This window comes from Lepidochelys kempii, chromosome 4 (assembly GCF_965140265.1).
Source record: "Lepidochelys kempii isolate rLepKem1 chromosome 4, rLepKem1.hap2, whole genome shotgun sequence".
NCBI classification, from domain to species: Eukaryota; Metazoa; Chordata; order Testudines; family Cheloniidae; genus Lepidochelys; species Lepidochelys kempii.
Window position 1 is genome coordinate 120,900,675 of NC_133259.1, and position 19,450 is coordinate 120,920,124.

At 42.8% G+C, this 19,450-nt stretch overlaps 1 protein-coding gene across 7 annotated transcripts in view; it reads right to left on the bottom strand.

Moving 5' to 3' along the window:
• Nucleotides 1-396: 396 nt before the first annotated feature.
• Nucleotides 397-19,450, bottom strand: part of HTT (huntingtin) — a 182,505-nt gene continuing 163,451 nt past the window's right edge. For 6 of the 7 annotated variants that reach the window (XM_073342650.1, XM_073342649.1, XM_073342651.1 and 3 more), the window contains 6 exons: nt 14,056-14,170; nt 8,182-8,395; nt 7,899-8,004; nt 6,031-6,193; nt 4,610-4,770; nt 397-3,212 (listed from right to left, as the gene is read on the bottom strand). In XM_073342650.1, the coding sequence (XP_073198751.1) occupies nt 2,999-3,212; nt 4,610-4,770; nt 6,031-6,193; nt 7,899-8,004; nt 8,182-8,395; nt 14,056-14,170 (973 nt within the window). In that variant the 3' untranslated portion in view covers nt 397-2,998. Of the gene's footprint in view, nt 3,213-4,609; nt 4,771-6,030; nt 6,194-7,898; nt 8,005-8,181; nt 8,396-14,055; nt 14,171-19,450 lie in introns of those variants that run through there. The other variant, XM_073342652.1, reaches the window with a different exon arrangement.

Genomic DNA, 19,450 nt, shown 5'->3' on the forward strand with positions numbered 1-19,450 from the left:
CATAAAGCACAACGTAACTACTGATGGGTGTTACCAGAATTGTGTAGATATTAGTTATGATTTTTACAAATACAAAAATTATAATTTTCATTCCAAAAGAAACAAAGGACAAAAATGTACATCAAAGGAAAGAGATGTTAAATTTTAGCCTTATAAATGTATAATTACAAACTATGGAGAATAACAAACATGTCCCCTTCGAGACATTCATATACCTGAAAATGAATGTGTATTTGTATTCAGTTAATTATTCTGGGGAAGAAAAATCTAGAGACATTAAAGATCTACAGACAGCAAACCTGTTTTCTATGTATGACAAATCTTCATGGAGATAAGACCGACACACACAACTATTCTGATTATCCTTGAATTTATCTGAAGACAGACCTGGCTGCATTGCTTTTGGGTGACAATTAGAAGTGGGAAACCTGAATATCCTATCAAATGCCAAGAATAGTACTGACAAGAGGGAATTTATCACATGTTGGCTAGAAGTTCATTTCTGTCACCTGTTGACTCCTTAGCTTAGTATGCTCTTTTTATTGTCTGGAAAGTTTCTATGGCAAGTCCCAGTTGATCTGTTTAGAAAACTTCAGAAGTTGGGATGGCCAGCCTCCATTATCTGGAGGCATACTGACCAACCATGCAGTGGTTATTTATGAGGTTAAAAATATGTAAGATTTATCTGTTCGTGAAACAGAAAGTATAGTGATCTATGGTTAAGATGTAACTACCAAATGCTTCAGAAAATATATTAAAATCTATTTTAAATTTTGGAAAATAGCTTACAAAAATATCTTCACTTATAGTATACCATACAAAAACTGACTGGTGTGTGGGTTTATAGTAGAAAACTATTACTGGGGGCTATAAAAGGAACTAGTGATGTATGTTACCCTTAATTGCAATGCAATTAATTGCATTATAGCTCACTGCCCTGGCAAGTAGTCTCTTACCAGAACTGTAAGATTTCCAGTATAACCAAAATCTTTAACAATATCTATTTTTTTAAACCCTTTCTGAACTTCAGTTTCTTTTTTAAAAAAAGACACCACAGTGCTGTTGCCCAAGAAAGAAGAATAAGCCAACTCAGAGGCAGAAATAACTCTAAATTATAAAGTCCGTCAAACAGCTAGATACAGCAAAGTCTACAGTTATTTCTGCTGCCCATATCACACTGGGCAATTCTTTTATAATCAAGTTATGGGCAAAAGCAACCATTTTTGTTCTAAGAATTGGAATTAGTTTAAATCCATGGGTTTAATAAATACAAATATACACATTTGTATACATTAAATGTAGTCACATGTGTATAATTACATATACATTATATACACAAATACATACAGTATATGTTCCTCTTGATAACACTACTTAGATATTCTGAGTGTTAGCAACAGGTGTTAATGGAAAATGTAATGAGGTTAAATATAGCAATGTAGCTCAGAACCAAGGCATTGCTTTTCTATATTGAAGACTTAGATACAGTTATAGGAAAAATACTGCCCGAGATTTCCCCATGTGCAACCAACTAAAATCAAAGGCTTGCATGAGGTGTAATCAGAAACTGGCCCTGTGTGGAACTGGAGAATTTTGGAATTTGTGGATGTTTACGCTGTGTTTGTGTATAAACATAACATTGTTGACAACTAATAGAAGAGGTTGTATAATCTAACACCTTAGCCAGCCCCAGAGTAGACCACATTAGACTTCTGATTCATAACTGTCAGCATAAATTTGCTTAGAGTAAAGTGAGAGTGGTTTATATCCAAATGACTCCATGGTTTCTGTTAGTATAAATGAAAAAGCCAGATACAGATAACTACCAGTAGTTATTGGCTACTGGGAACTTGCATCATTTTTCTCTCTTAAACAAAAACACCCCCCACCTCTGCAACAAGTGAGAGCAGCTTAGTATACAAAGTGCTGATCCAGGATATCTAGTCCCCTCTCCTTTACATCTCAAAATAAAGAAAACTCAAAACAAGCTACAGTCAAGTGGATCACAAAAATGCCTTCTTAACATATCAACAAAAACAAGCCTATATATTCCTGTTTTTAAAGTGTTAACATACAAAAACGTGAAATGTAGAACATAAAATGTAACCCGTACATTAAGATGGATTTTAAAAATGAACAGGAACTTGAGCACACAATGAAAAAATGAGGACAATACAGATGTCAAGACATTCAGCAGAGTGGGCTTTTTGTTCATTTCAAATTACAGCACATCTCATGCACCACACATTTTACAATTTTACATACTTTACATGATATAGAAATATTTAAGTTAAAATTTCTTTTACTGATATATTGTACTCAAATTTTAAATCCTGAGAAGAAAAAAAGAAAAGTGTGGTTATGTATGTGCACTACATGTCCCATGCCACCAACACATACACCACAGTATATTAGAAAGTCCAGAGATAGAAGAAATTACATGCTGGGAGTGTTACCCCTGAAAACTGGTTTCTCTTTTCTTTGTTTGGGAGAGACAGTAGGAAACAATTTCTGATCTATACTACCCCACAGTGTGTGTGTATATACATATATATCTACATAAACTTTGTAATGACTGCAAACTTGCACTGAGAGAGTATTTCTGTCAGAGTTTCAATACCAGATGCAACACGGTGACTTAAGTTGAACATCAGGAAGAAGAGTAATACTTGGCTTTCCTGCATAGAAGTATATGCCCATATATTTTACAGTTAGTAACTCAGCCTCAGGTTAGTCCCAAACGTTATTTAAAACATATACATATTTCCATTTAGCACAGCTACCCACTGCTAACAAGAATGTTACTATTACACCTTTCATGTGATTCTCTGTGGTGCAGAGTGTTCTCCATTCAAACAAGCATGAAGTATAAAACTGACAGACGCAGATTCATTGCAGAAGCAAATCCCAGCTGCTTTCTGCACCTTAATATTTATCTAAACGTTCATACCAGATTCCAAATCAAGCCACCGAGTTTCATTAACCAACATCAAGATTTTCAGCACGCTGTGATCTTGTGAACATTTTGCAAGCAAGTTAGTAGGCGATGATAAGGGCTTCCTGGTGATGCTACCATCTCAAACACAGACTGAAAGGCCCTTCGATCTAGTTCCTCATCTATCTGGTGTCTGTAAAAGTCTATGGCCACCAAACAGAAGAGGTTAATGTCCACTTGCTCCGATTTTCCCATTCTGCTGATAATATGTGGAAGACTGAGAAAGTAGTTAAGGGCATAATAATGAGGTAAGAGACAAACTTTAAAGTTTTATACAAAATATCACTGACTTAAAAAGCATTCCCAGATAAATTAAATATTTTTGCTTTACCACTGTGTAATTGTAAGTGCAAGACATCTGCAGATAGCAATTAAACTGCCGTTGCAGAAGCTTTATTTCTTAGCTGTATTTCTCTGAATAACTTAATGCAATTTCCCCATTATTGTTAGCTTAAAATGAGTTGGTAGGAATACTTTCCACTTGTTAGATTATATATTAGGAGAAACAAACCCGCATCAACAAGACAGTTCTGCACTGCTTAAAGATAAACAGAAATGCCAATGCACAGAGCCTCAAAAATAATAGTCAAGGAAATGGAAAACACAATGGAGAAATTTCCATTTTTAGACTGCTATCAAATGTCCTATTCAGGGCTGATTTTCCTGAGCAGCGGTTCTTTTTAAGGGGAGACGATTTTTTTTTTCTTTTCTCTTTTTTAAAATTATACATTCATTGGGCAATGCCACTGCATCCTTCAATTAGTTGTTCCAACTATTTTGGGGAATGTTATCCTATTGCCAGTTTAAGATTATTGTGATTTGCTGCCTTGCAGAGGAATGTTTGCCAAATACAATTTTTTGGGAGAAGTGGAGGAAAGACAGAGCTGCAAGGAGGGGAAAGAAAGTAGATGAGGATGTTCTTTTGAGAGTGTTTTTCCCTAGAGCATGGCACAATGCTTATGACTTATTTTTAAAAGGAAAATAATAAAAAGTCACCTTGAAAATATCTGGTAAAAAGTTCTAAACATTATAGGATCATTGATCATTTGTTCCCTGCAATAAATTACTTGTCAATGCCTCAATTCTTTACATTAAAAGCTTATACCACTAAAATAAAAGATTTTCCATAGTAATGTAGGGGTTGAGATGCAAGACTCCCCTTAACATAGATGTAAGCCATATGGCTGAACCTGACATACTGCTAAAAATTCACCCTTATCTGATAGTAAAGTTATAAACCATTATGGTACCAATGTTGAACTACTACAGCTTGTACCCACTGGCATCCACTCTTGGCAATTCAAACAACCGAGTTGTAGATTAAGACCAGAAGGGACCACCATGACCATCTAGTCTGATCTCCTGCATAATACAGGTAATACATTTAACCCAATAATTGAATATTAACCACTAAATAGACATGGAGAGCGAACTATGTCTTCGCTTCTGGAAGTGGACCCACTTGGTGAAATCTGATGCCCTGGTAGGGCATTGTGGAGAAGTACTGCTGCCCATGGTGTATTCATTAGATACATGAACGGAGGATTTCAGTCTCCAATGTTATCAATCCACTTTACAGAAGTGCTAAACCCACATAAAAATGGTTTAGGATACATTGCTGAAACCCACTGAGTGGTGGAAGCACTGACAAAAAAACAGGAAAGACTCCACATGGCCATTGCAACAGGCGTTCTCTGTGTGAAGTTGGAGAGAGAGAGCATCACCCAATCACGGACCATTGGTGACTGTCCAGTGGTATGTAGTGTCTGAAAAACCTGCAAAAATTATAGTAAATATTTCATGTGGGAAAAGACCTGTTAGAACACTAATGGCCAGACATAAAACATACTGCAAACATGTAAGCCTCGATGAATGTCCTCCTGCTACTCCAAACCCTGGAGGCATTTTACCCACTAAGATGGGTGATTCATGTAAGCATAAGAATATTTATTAAATCTTTATGACATTACATGTGGCAGTCAGATTTTAGTGATCGGGCTGTCAGTCAAAAATGTTCATTACGTACATGAGATTGCCTACAAAATTCCATTTGGGTACATTGTGACAGATAGCTGTATCTAAATATAATTAAAATATCAAATTAAATATCTGAGCCTGTCAAATAATTTTTGTATGATTAATTTCTGCTTCAGAAACAGAAAACAGATCCCAAGAGACTATGCCAAAATAGCATATCCAGACTAGTGATACAACTGAGGGGGCTATTCTTCCCAATCCATCTCAAATGATCTGAGACACTTCAGAGTGCCCCACCCAGTTACACCTAGATTCATAACTGTCTACTTTCTGTTCACTGATTTGGTAAGTGCCAGTTTAGTCATGTAATACTATGACCATGGACTTTGCCCTCTTTGGAATGTCATGGTACATCTAAACCTTTAAATGGGATCTAAAAAGAGATTTGCATACCAACTAATTTTCTCCTCAACAGGGTATAACGTGAATAAGAGCGTATAAACTTTTTCTTTGATTTCCTGGCTCTTAAAATAAAATTTCCCTGCTTTCTGTTATGAATTTAGTATTGTAAGAATGTAGTCTTCTCTGAATGTTATTATTTCCTAATTACAGGTTTTATTTATTTCAACTTGTGCAAGTAAATGTGAGAAAACAAAACATGTTCAGGTCTATCTTTGGAATTTCTAATTTCACTCTTCAGTGTAATAGCACAAGCATGTAGTTTGTTTACTAAAACAGAACCACATGCTGGTTTATTTTGCTAGTCACTTTTATGAAGTTCTGTACCAGAATTATATGTATTATGTCATGAAATTTAGTATGAACAGCATTAAAAATTTTTTTTTGCCCTTTTCACATATTCAGCTCAATGTCACAAATGGAATTTTTAAATGTCAGTAGTGGATATCTTCAGAGTGAAGAGGTTTAAAATAATTTTTGCCAGATTATATGCTCGACAGAATACCAGTAATAGTATGTTTGCCAGGAGTCCTAGTTACCGAGAGTGAACAGCCTTGCACCAAAAGTACATTTATGAAATTCAGTTTAAAATACACTACCTTATAAACTACTGTGGCCATGAATTGTGGGTATGGCTGCTGGTTGGATAAGAATTCTCCAATAACTTTATTCATTACATCCTGTGGAGGGAAAAAGTCATCTAGGAACTGAGGGAGGATCCGTGCCACTACTCTAGCTTCAAAAGGAAATCCTTTCCGGATCCTAAAACAAAAAAGAATGCATACATTTGACCATTTTAATTCAGCAGAACATTCATGCTGATTTAGTCCCTATGAAATTTTTTCCTGTTTTTCCAGAGTCAAGAGGGATAGGAGAATAATTCTTTTCTTTTATATGTAGATAGATCTCAATGCTGAAGAGCCCACAGATCTAACACTGACCCAACTGACAATCCAGTTCTTCCACAGCTGTATGACATTCAACTTATGACTGCTAATGGTTTTTTTTTTTTTTCTTCAAATGATAGGCTGGGAATAAGTGAAACTCTAGAGAGAGAGAGAAAAAAACACAACTAACTCTACACCTGAGAGTACCACACTATGTCTGAGATGCATGCTAAAAAGACAGTGTGTCTATGCATGTGGGGGAATGCATTAGCACTGCTGGCAATCTGAGAAAGAAAATTCACAAGTAAATTTTTTTCATTTTCATTCATACCATCCCTGCTGGTTGAACAAAAGGGAAATAGCAAGAAGAATGTTATGTTGTAGATGAAGAGAAACAGAGCTAGATGGCAAGGAAATGAAAGTCATTTTCTTTAAGGATACTTTTAATGAACCACCACCAACTGGAGAGTCTTTCGGTCAAAGGCTGGATCTGTTGATGCTTGCAGATCAAGCTCATGGTGTCTTGGGAAAAGCAGATATGAACTACCATACCACTGATTTCCTCTGCAAAGGTACGCTCTCTCTGCTTCATGAGGGTTGATCTTATGGAGTGCTCCATAATGCCTTTCAGGACTGACTTATGAAGTCTTAAAAGGCGGTATTTTCTAAAGCATTTAGCATTGGTATAACTCCCGTTGAAGTTAATGGGAACAGTTAAATCGTTGAATGTTTTTGAAAATCCCCATTTGACCCTTTGTGCTACAGCACCTAATACAGCTAGAGATCATCAGGTTAGAGCAGGAGTTCTCAAATCTTCTGCAGTGTGGACCACTGTGGACCAAACTGTATTATGGACCCTCCATTTTGCAATTGCTTATAATCCTTGTGACTACAGAAGCTGATCACATGAAAAAAAATTAATGTATTTTAAGTTGTCTTTTAAAGATACTACTTTAAAAAAACCTGGGCTTATGCTCTGTTTCTTTATTGTGTTAAAAGAAATTCTGAAAGTGGTTTTATTATGCTTTAAAAAAAAGCATTTTATAAAAGAAAAGTACTTTTTAATAGTTCTTGCAGTTCACATGTTCTCAACCCTCAAAATGGGCATTTCAACCCTTCACGGTGGCATACACTGCCATTATTTTATGCAGCCAGTGTCAAAACTACGATTTTCATCATGACTGGAAATGACACTTTTCTGACTACATTGTAAGTGTCAGTAAATAGGATCATAGTATTCTTAATTCTTACTTTGTTGTGATCATTCAAATATTTTACACACGTAATCACCACGTGCTGAGGCATGTATTTTAGGTAAGCAGAGGCATTTGTTTTGTGTAACACTAAATACTGATTAGAAATCTGTTTCCTATTTACATTCTTGTATGTCTGTGTTGGACCCAACCACTGCAACGACATTGCTGTGTACCTTATTGGTACAGTATTTTTAATCAACAGCACAGTAACTATCAGCAATGACATTTTAAAATCACGAACAGAATAGTGACCAACAAACTGAGCCAATGCCAAAACTTTTATTGCAGTTTATGCTGAGGTTGGTTTTTTTTTCCCTTTCTTACCTATCAAAAAGAACAGACACCCGTTCCATAGCTACAATAACAGACTCGCTGTCTGGAGCTGTGGGATTTGCATCTGTTGCTCGACTTGGGCTGATTTTCTCTTTTCCTAAACAGAAACAAGATATCTTGTAGTAAGTTCACTATAACTGAAAAAAATTCATTTGTCAGTAAGCTGTAAACATTTGTTTAATTTTCTGGAAAGAGCTCTAGAAGAGCTAGATATTACTCTACTAAAAAGATGTACTTAAAACAGAGCATAAATAATTGAATAATAAATCCACACCTGAATACATGCAAGTCAGCATTAACCCCAAGGCTGCCATAGCTCTGTGGGGACTGTGTATGTTCACTCTGTCAACACTTAGTTTAACTAAAGATTCACTATCGAGCCTAGAAAGTTGCTCTGAAAGGAGGAGTCGTTCTAATCCTCTGAGGACGCAATGGTAAATAATGGATGGAGTTGATTCATCACTTCCAGACACCATTACTCCACACACCTGAAATAAGCAAGAACGAAATCTAAAACAATTGATTATATTTAACTAAATTCCGACACCAATATATCAGAAAATAACTAACATACACGGAGAATTGATTTAATCTCCTCAATCAAATCATTTTTTTTGGGGGGGGGGGGGGAGAAGAGAGAAAGAAAGAAAGAAGAGGTTACTCATCTTATCGTAATTTGAGTCCTTTGAGATCTTTTTTCCCTCAGGGTGCTCTGCTATAGGATGCGTGGGTACCCTTGACCGGAGAATGCAAAGCAGTATCCAAGGGTACATGCCTGCACAGAACAGCACCTTGTGTCTCAAAATGAGGGCACAAAAGATGGCGTGGACCCTCCACCACTCAGTTCCTTCTTGCTGTGAAGCAGAGCCACCACAGACAAGACAGAGGACTCAGAGGGACAAAACATCTTGAAGGACTCAAGTTACTGTATGGTAAGTAACCGCTCCTCCTTTGAGTATATGTTCCTATGGATGCTCTGTTGTGGGAGACTCCCAAGCAGTAACTCAGCAAGGAGGTGGGTGCTAAGGAGGCAAGTCCAAAATAGTCCAGAAGACTGCATCACCAAAGGTAGTATCATACCTGGAAACATACCATCCCTGGAGCGTATGTAGGCAGATCTCTTGGAGACATGAGGCTTTGGATAAAACATTGGTAGGTGGATCTCTTGATTAAAATAATTCCGAAGAGACCTTAGGGAAGAAACGAGGACGGGGATACAGTGTAACCGTATCTCTACAGAAGCTAGTAAATGACAGGTCTGCCATAAAAGCATGGAGTGAAATTATGGCTATAAGGAACAAAGTCCTGAGGGAAAGGTGGAGGAAAGAACAAGTATGTAGGTTCAAAGGAGGGTTTCCTCAGGGCACTTAGGACCAAATTATGGTCCCACTGGGAAGTTGGGGGCCCTTGAGGAATCTGGCCATACTGGGGTTGGCAAAAACTGAGAAGCCCTTGATGTGTGAGTGGAAAGCTGTGAGAGTGGCCAAATGTATTCTGACTGAGCTCATTGATCGACCTTGTGTCTTCAAATCCAAAAGATAGTCTAAAATTTTGGAAAGCAGAACCTCTGATGCTAGAGAAGAGTGAAAAGAACAGCAGGAATGGAAGTGTTTCCACTTCTGAAGGTAAATTTTGCAAGTACTAGATTTCCTGCTAGATAGGAGAACTGATTGGTCCTTTTCTGAACAGGTTAACTCTACCTTGAGAGCCATCCAGGAACCATGCTCTCAAGTTAAAGGAGGAAGGGTTGGGATTGATCAGGGTCCCAGAGTTCTGTGACAGGAGATTTTTTCCTGATAGGACCTAGTTGGAGGGACGTTGCCACAGAGAGGTGATGGAGGTTTGACTACCACACTTGTCTTGGCCAGGACAGTGCTGTGAGGATAACCCTCCCTCTTTCCTGATGCAGTTTGAGTAAGGTCTTGAGAATTAGAAGTAGAGGCTGGTAAACATAAAGCAGGTACAGGGCCCTGGTGTTATCAGGACATCTCCCAATGAGTTGCAGCCTTATAGTCCCTTGGAGCAGAAAAGACAACATTTTGCATTGTTTGGGGTGTTAAAGAGGTCTGCTTCTGGGAGACCCCACATCTGGCAGATGCCAAGGAAGACAGAATCACTGAACTCCCATTTGTAATCTTGAAGGAAATTTCTGCTCAGAAAGTCTACAATCTTGAGATTCCTATCTCATGGGAAATGCATCGGTTCCACAAGTTTGGTGACTGCATGTTTAAGGGCTGGGATCTTTCTCTTCCCTGTCAATTGATGTAATACATCATTGCCCTGTTGTCCAGCTTTACCCTGAAGGAGTGGCCCTTTACGGTGTGAAGGAAGTGTTGATAGGCCTATCGAATGACTCCAGTCCAGAACGTGGATGCGGAGTGTGACCTTTATGTGGACCACTTGCCCTGCGCAGTGTCCCCTTGGAGGTAAGCCATGCATCCCAAAAGAGAAATATCGGTTGTGAGGATCTTTGAGGGTAGGGTATATGAGACTGGGGTTCCCACTCAGACCTTCAGTGGGTCATTCCACCACCTGAAAGAGTCCAGAACTTTCTGAGGTACTGTGATACATTTGAGGATGCTGGGGTGCACACATGGCTTAGGTCTGTGTGAAGGCACCCAACATGTAGTCTCATGTGAGGTGTGACAAAGATGGATGCCAACATGTGGCCCAAGAGTTGTAGGCAGGTCCTTGCAGTTGTTTGCAGACTGTGTTGTATTGTTGAGATTAGACTGGATAAACTCTCTTTGTGGAGTTAGGGAGTCTACAGTGGTTCTGATTAAATCTACTGTTTGGACGGGAGTCAGTGTAAATGTCTTCCGATTAATTCGAAGTCCTAGAGACTGAAACAGTGCTAGAACCCTGGAGGTTGCCAACTGGACCTCCCGAAACGTCAATCGTTCAGGTAAGGGGAATACTGCTATGGCCCACTGTCATAAATAGGCTAATGCGAGGAGATTTGTGAAGACCTTTGGGGACTCAGTACTGGCAGCATTCTGAGCCTTTTATGAAACATAGGAAATGTTTGTGGGATGGGTAGAAAGCTATATAAAAGAAGGCATCCTGCAGGTCAAGATGGATGAGGCAATCTCCCATATCTAAGGATGGGCTTTATAATGGCTAGTGTCACCGTTCTGAAGTGCTTGGAAAGGATGTAGGCGTTCAGGTTTCTGAGGTTGAGCATCAGTCTCTATCCTCTGCCCCTCTCCCAACAAACTCTGGACTAACCAGTTTGATTGCCCCAAGAGTAAGAGAGACTGGATCTCTTGTTTTAAGAGATCTTCATGAAATGTGTCTCTGAAGACGGATGGGGAAGGCAGGTTGGGGGGAGGGAGGGAAATAGTGTGAAAGTGGATGGAACATCCCCCATTGATGACTTCAAAATCCATTAGCCTGAGGTAACCTGCTCCAGGCAGGCAGGAAGTGGGATAGACGCTATCCTAAGGGGGTGGTAATGGATCGAATTGCACAGCACTGGATCCAGGAAAGTAGGTTGCTTGATGCCCTTGACCAAGATGTAAAATTGTTTCTTAGAGGAAGGAGCAGATATTGTAAAAAGGGGTGGTCTCTTTTTGGAGATCTAGATATCCTCCTCTGAAAGTCCAAAGGTCTGGGAAAAGTTTGCTGAGAATGGTACTGATACCATATAGAGCACTGTGATGTTTGGGACTAAACTGTTTCTTTCTTGCAGGAATGTAAACTCCCAGAGACCTTAAAGTTGACCTCAATCCCTCAGGGTGTGGAGGGGGAAGTCTGTCAGCACTGAGGAGTTGGGTCCTTCAAAGGGAAGGTCTTCAACCATATTTCTGCACCTCTCTTGGGAGGCCAGAAGACTAGAGCTAGGATGCTCTTTGCATACCTACAGCCATAGCTAAGGCTCTAGAAGCCATGTCTGTGGCACCTAAGGCAGCTTGGAAAGAGGTGTTAGCTATTAACTGACCTTTCAAAATGATGGCCTGAAATTGTTCCCTCGGGTCCTGTTGCAGATGTCCAATAAAATGTGTGAACTTAGAATGTGTGTTAAAATCTGCCACCCGGGCTTGGTAGTTTACCACTTGAAATTGGAGAGCTACTGAGGAGTAGCTTTTTCAACCCAGGAGGTCTAAACATTTGGACTCATCATAAGGAGAAGATCTGGAGCAGATTTGTCATTTTCTGTCTTTACCTGCATTCACCACCAGGGAATTGGGAGTGGGGTGGGAAAACAAATGTTCCATTCGCTTGGTTATTATACTATACTTTATCTGCCCACTTAGCAGGTGGGCTGGATATTGGCAGATGTTCGCTAGATTGGGCAAGTAGATGATAACAGAGCTCCATTGATTGGGAGGGTAATTTTGCCCTGAGGAGTGATATTTAGAATGTTCATCAAGGAGCACTGAGACTCCTGAACCTCCTCTACTGGGATCTGGGGGAATTCTGTCAGATATTTAATGAGGTCTTGGAAGGCTGGAAAGTTGTCAGCAAAAAAGGGTGGTGGGGGCTTACTTGGGGGATGAAGAGAACTTAGCTGATGGGGCGAGTTTCCCTCCATCTGTGGGTCCTACTTTTCTTCAGTGCATACCAGGGCCAAAGGGGCATAAGGTACCGAAGGATGATCCTGCAGTACGGAAGGTAGGTCAGGTGGTGCCTGTCAGTGATGCGGTACCAATAGATATTGGGATCTCTTTTTAGCTGGTCCCCTATAAAACTGTTCACCAAGCTGACTCCAGGGATTCCAGTGAGTCCCCTGAGGGGGCGGAGAGAGAAGGTTTTCCCCAAGGATATTCACAACCCTTGGATGTACGGAATCTGGTGAGGTCCAGAAGATCCTCCTCAGAATGACAGCTCAGTGGGGTGTGATAGTATGGTGCCAAAAAAGAGCCCTATACCAAGACCTTAGATTCTGAAGAAGTGTCACCCCTTGACTGAAATGGGAAGCATCAGATAAAGGTGCTGGTATCAGAGGCCTGATTGGAGTTCAATCCAGGATGATTGCGGTTGCAGGTGACTGAGCAGTACCAGGGAAGGGGTTTTCATAGAAGTCCATAATAGAGGGGACTCCGGTTCCTCCAGTATGAAAAGGGTCTCCAAGAGAGAAATCTGAAGGGTGCTGGAGGGCTATGATATCCTGAAGTTGGTACAGGAGACTGGTCAGTGCAGTGATGGTACTAGAGAGGCTTGTAGAGGAACTTCTCTGACCAAAGAACTCCAGTGCAGAGAAGACAACAGTACCAGAGCACGAGTAGGAGCCTGTGTGCATCTCGGTACCGAGAGGCAGATGGCTCTCTGTGCTATCTGTTAGAAGAATTCTCCACATGCTGCTTCTTATGTGGTACTGACAGCTCAGTACTGGAATTGTATGGGAACCTCAACCATTCCCCTTGACAGATGTGAAGTCTCAGAGTGGGATTTACGGATGACCTACCCCTCTTCCTTATTTCCCTAACAGGGGAAAGAGTCTTCTATTTCTAAGAAGTCCTAGCCTCTGAAGGTGTGGCTGGAGCTGGGGCAAGTGAGTATTCCATTAGAAGGAGCTTCAGCCTAACCTACCTGTCTGTCTGCAACCTGCGTTTAAATCCCATACAGACTATACACTTTGATGGGACATGGGTGTCTCAGAAGCAGCAGAGGTAGACTGAATGCCTGTCAACTACAAGGAAAAGACCTTTGGCAGGGTTTAATCCCCAGGGTCTTTGGAGTAACTCAGAGGACAAAGAAAAAGGTGTGTGTGTAGGGTGGGGGGGCGGCAAGCTCCTTCTATACCCATCTGTATTAAAGCTATAAAGAGAAATAAAATAACTAAACAAATAAAAGAAAAATTTAGAATAAGTCACTATGTTAAGGTAGGCAGGAAGCCAAGAATCAGGGGATACACAATTGCTCTGTATCAAGTTGCAGGGAGCTGAGAAGGAACTGAGTAGCGGCGGGTAAGTATCCTATATGACCTCATTTGGAGGCACAAAGTGCTGCTCTGTGCAGGTGTGGGCCCTCAGGGAGCACAGGCAAATCCTAGGGTGGAGCATCCATAGAAATATATATGCAAAGAAGAAAACATTTCTTTCATAAAGCTTATCAATAATAATCCACCTAAAAGTTTTTAAAAAAATCTGCATTGATTCAAGATTGCATCAATCTTCTGTAATCTGGAGCACTGTGCAATACATACCTGTATAATTCCTGCAGAGAATTCAGGCCCTACATCAAGTGGGTAATTCTCTATCAAGTAGAATGCTGCAGCACACATCACTAAAATATGCTGTTGGTTATGGACATTTACAGAGCTGTAAATAAGCAAGAAAGCAAATGGTTATATATCAGTAAAGAATTGGTTACTTACTGTAAACTGTGATTCTTTGAGATGTGATGCAGACGTGTATTCCATGTAGGTGTGTGCGTGCCCACCATGCCAGACCCGAAGAATTTTGCCTATAGTATCCATAGCCCCCTCCCTGGCTATACAAAGCTATGCTCCCTTGACCCCCCTCAGTTCCTTTGCACTGAACGACCAGAGACTAGACTCTAATGCAGAAAAGACAGCAGGTGGGTTGTGAAATACACCTCTGCATCACATCTCAAAGAACCAGTTACAGTAAGTAACCATTTCTTTTTCTCGAGTAGATGCAGCCGTGCATTCCACTTAGGTGACCCACAAGCAGTACCCCCACGGAGAGGGGCTCAGAGTCTATTTAAACAAGGACTGCAGGACTGTGTTCCAGAAGTTTGTAGCCACTCTGGATGCTGTGGTAATGGCACAGTGGTTCATAAATATACGTATCGATGACCATGTAGCAGTCCTTCAAATATCCAATATTGAGACGTCACTTAAGAATGCTATTGACGTACCTTGCACTCTTGTAGTGTGAGCTTGCACCCATAGACGGTGTGTAGCCGAAGCTGTTCTGTATGCAGTCTTGATGGAGGAAATTATCCATGAGAAGACTGCCAGTCCCTTCATACAGTCTGCATATGACACAGATAAGGCAAAGCCCAAAAGGGTTTAGCCCTGTCCAGAGAAAAAGGTCAGACATTGTCTGATGTTCAATGTGTGAAGACACTGCTCCTCTGGAATTGAATGCAGCTTAGGGGGAAAAAAACCAAGAATTTGCCTCCTACTTTTAATGAAACAGAGAGACCACCTTAGACACAAATTTCAGGTGCGACAGCAATGTCACTTTGCTAACCATTCCAACGGGGGAACCATACGTTCCGATAAGACCAGGTTTAGATCTAGGGAGGGATGGGCTCTTGCACCTGGTGGTATAATCTTTCTCGATGTTGAGGAAACGGATAGACATCTCTTGTGAAAAAACAGACCGGTTATCCACCCGAGGATGGAAAGCTGATAGTGCTGCAAGGTGAACCTTCATTAAGCAGATAGTTAAACCTTGCTGTTTCAGGTGTAACAAGGACTTGAGATTGTCCTGAAATAATGACCATGCAGGCGAGACTCCACACTGAGCAGCCCAGATGAAGAACGACTTCCACTTTGCGAGGTAAGTAGCCCTAGTGGATGGAGGGCTTCCTGATACCAGTAAGACATGACAGCCCTGATCTGAGTAAGCCAGCTCTCTGGGATTTAGCCATGGAGCTTCCAGGCCGTCAAGTGGAGGAAGCTGAGGTTCGGGTGCAGTAGCTAACCATGGTCCTGACAGACGTAGAGGAAGCAGGAATGGAGCAGCCACAGAAAGGCCTAGCAGTGTGGCAAACTGATGTTGGTGGGGCCAAGCTGAGGCTATTAGAACGACCCACACCCGGTCCTATTTGATCTAGAGCAGAATCTTGTGCATGAGCAGGATGGGAAAGCGTAGTACAGGTGACCTGTCCATGGTAGTAGGAAGGCGTCCGTGAGTGATCTCAGGCTGAGACCTCGCAGGGCTCAACTCAGAGGAAGTGTCTCAGTGGTGACACTTCCACTGTTGTGCCTGGTTTCAAACAGGCCTGCCTGGGGAGTCCCATACTGCTGGTAAATGCCCCTCATGATGTCCAGGTGAAAAGACCACTTGTGGTGACTGGAGAAAGACTTGGTGAGGCGATCTTCCAGCTCCTTTTATGCTCCTGGAAGATGAGAAGCCTCCAGTTAGATTGAATGGGCTATGCAGAACTCCCACAGCTGAACTGCTTCACTACACAGAGGAGAAGAGTGAGCTCCTCCCTGCCTGCTGAGAAAGAACATGACTGACTATAAGAATCAACACACACTTGCCTGTAATGTGAGGTGGGAATGCCTGACAGGCCAGATGAACTGCCCTGAGCTCTTCAGTGATGCGTAGCAAGAGCTCTTCTGAAGGCCAAAGGCCTTGAGTCCTGAGGTGCCCCAGGTGAGCCCCCAGCCTAACGCTGATGTGTCTGATACCAGGGATATCTACAGTTGGGGTCGTGAAAAGGGAACACCAGCACAAACCACCAGCAGGTCCAGCCACCAGTTGAGGGAGGTGAGGTCTGGGGAAAGTACCATAAGAACCAAGTCTGGGTGGTGGCAGTTTGGTGAGTACATCGAGGCCAGCCATGCCAGAAGGGGTTTCAGATATACTCTTGTGTGCTGCACTACGTACGTACAGGAAGCCATGTGACCCAAAAGCCTCAGACAATTTTGGGCTGTTGTAACTATAGTGCACTTCAAGGACAATATCAGGGACATCATTGTCTGAAACCAATCTTCTGGAAGGAAGGCTCTGGCCTGGGTAGTCGAGCACAGCTCCAATAATCTCTGTCCTCTGTACTGCAGTGAGAATGGACTTCTGTACATTTATTAGCAGGCCTAGGGCCTGGAATGTCAACTGGATGAGGAGGATGCGAGGATGCCGGACTCCATCTGAGCTCTTGACATGCATCTGCCTAGCCCAGTGGTTCTCAACCTATTTACCATTGTGGGCCGGACCCAATACTACCTCTATGGCCCTGAGGATGTCACATGGGCTGCACCTTTGTGCTGATTGGGCCGCAAGTGGCCCACAGGTCACAGGTTGAAAACCACTGGCCTAGCCAGTCATCCAGATGCAGGTAGACTTGCACTCCTAGCTTCCTCAGGAAGGCTGCCACTACCACCATGCATTTTCTAAATACCCATAGAGCTGCCAACAGGCCAAAGAGGAATACTGCGAATCAGCAGTGCATTTGGTTCACAACGAACCTGAAGAATCTTCTGTGGCCTTGAAAGATTGATATGTGAAAGTAGGCATCTCTTAAATGGAAGATGGTATACCAGCCCCCGGGATCCAGAGAAGAAATAATGGAAGCCAGGGAGACCATGCGGAACTTTAATTTCATGAGATAGCTGTTGAGCTGGCGCAGGTCTAGAATAGGTCTGCACCTTCAGAATTAGGAAATAACGGGAGTAGAATGCTGTCCCCCTTAGATTTTGTGGAACCTCTTCCATGGTCCCCACCCAAAGGAGAGATTGAACTTCCTGGGTCAGAAGTTGCTCATGAGAGGAATCCCTGAAGAGGCATGGGGAGGAAGAGTGAAAAGGAGGGGTAGAACTGAACTGGAGGATACATCCCACTTCCATTGTTTTCAGCACCCAGTCTGTAGTGATACTGGATCATGCACAGCTGAAGTGGGACAGGCAGTCTGCAAATAAAGGGGGAAATATGATAAAGAAACATGAGAACTGGTAAAATATCCTTGAGCGTCCCATCAAAAGCTGCTTGGAGCCTTCTTGCTGTCTGGGTGGAGCAGATATTGACTTAGAGCTAGAAGGGGATGGTGGTCTACGCCTAAAGCCCCTGCTCCTTTTCCTCTGCATGTCTTGATGGGCTGGTGAGGCGGAATACCAGGAGGACTGCTGAGGTCTGTAGTGCTTTCTTGAAGTCACTGGGTAGCCCTGGAGTCCTTCAGCCCATGAAGCTTCTAGTCAGTCTGCTCCAAACAGAGCAAAGCCCCCTCGAAGGGAAGATCCTGGAGGGTTTGCTGGACCTCCCACAGGAGACCGGAGGACTATAGCAGTGAACTCTTATGCATGGCTACTGTGGAAGCCATGGACATGACCACTGAATCTGCTGCAATCAGGGAAGCTTGCACAGAAGCCCACGCTATGGATTTCCCCTCATCTACCAGCGTGGAGAACTCCAATACGGCCTCTTGTGGCAGCAAGTCTGTGAACTTCAACATGGAGTCCCACATGAAGACGACGTATCTGCCCAGCAGCACCTGCTGGTTAGTGATCCTGAGTTGCAGACCCCTGGTAGAGTAGACCTTTCTTTCGAATAGGTCCAACTTTTTAAGAGTATTTTTCTTTAGGTGTTGCACCTTACAGACCCTGCCTTTCTTTTTTGTTGGCAATGGAGACCACCGGGGATTGGGGGGGGCGGGGAGTGGGAGGGTAAGATTGGGATTAGTGTACAAGAATTCATAACCCTGGGCAGGAAGGTGGAAGTTTACTACAAGGCTTTCACCAGTTTCATGATGACCTCACTGAGAGGCAGAGCAACTGCTGCAGCCAAAATGTCCACCAGACAATGAGAGGACTCTTACTATCTCCACCTGAATGCCCAAATTTTGGGCCACCATCTTAGCTGTTCCTGGTGGAGCTTACAGTCATCTTGGGGCAGCAACACTCCTGTTCCTGACATAGCCTCATCAGGAGAAGAAGCGGCGGCTGAGGGCACTCCTCTTCCCCTTCTGCGCCGACCAGATCCCACAGACTGGTTCCTGAAACTCAGCACTGGACTCGGTACCAGAATCTGGATCAGATGCTGCCTGATGGGGAGCAGTGCCCTTCTCTCAGAGGCCACTGAATAAGAGCACCTCAAATGGGGCCCCAGGATTGGGGGAAATCCCCATGGATTCCAAAAGGGACACTGCATCAGCATAGGTCTCCAGTGACCACTAGGCGAAGCACTCGATGGCATTCCTGTGCCCTGATCCGCAGCAGATGAGAGTAGTACGACCCAACCTCTGACTCCGACAATGAGGTGTGTCTATCTGATGACCACGGAGGAGTGGCTCCCACCGGTGATGGAGAGCAGTGCCAAAGTGGGGAAGCCAGCGTCGGGGCCAGCATGGTCAGTTTCCCCTTAGACAGTACCGGACGGCCTGGTACAGAACAGTAACTGGTGGCCACAAGCTCTCTCCTGCCCGCCAGCACCCATACCACTGGCTCTTGCACTGTCAATGACACCAGTACCAATAGCAGGTGCCTGGTGGCAGTGAGTGAAGCCAGCATGGACAACATTGCAATAGCACTGGTACTGCACTGTCCCTCCAGTGCGGACTGTTAATCTGGTACTGGACTCAATGGCGTCCGTATATGGGCCGGAGTCAGTGACGCTGACTGCTGCGGCAGAGCAGTGGCCTGGCTTAGATCACACTCTGATATGCTCCACATGCCTGGCCTTCTTAGGTGTCAGGGAACATCCCCTCTCAGCTGGCTGCTTCTTATGTCTCTTCCTCTGCACTGGGGATGGTGAACAGTGCTGGGACTCCCGCATGGTAGGAGGAGCGCACTGATGCCGAGGTGCTTGATACTGAGTCCGACTGGCTGAACTCAGAGGAAGGTCTCAGTGCCACCTCCATAATCAGGAACTTCAACCTCTCTCTTTGTATGGGGCTTAAAATCCCTT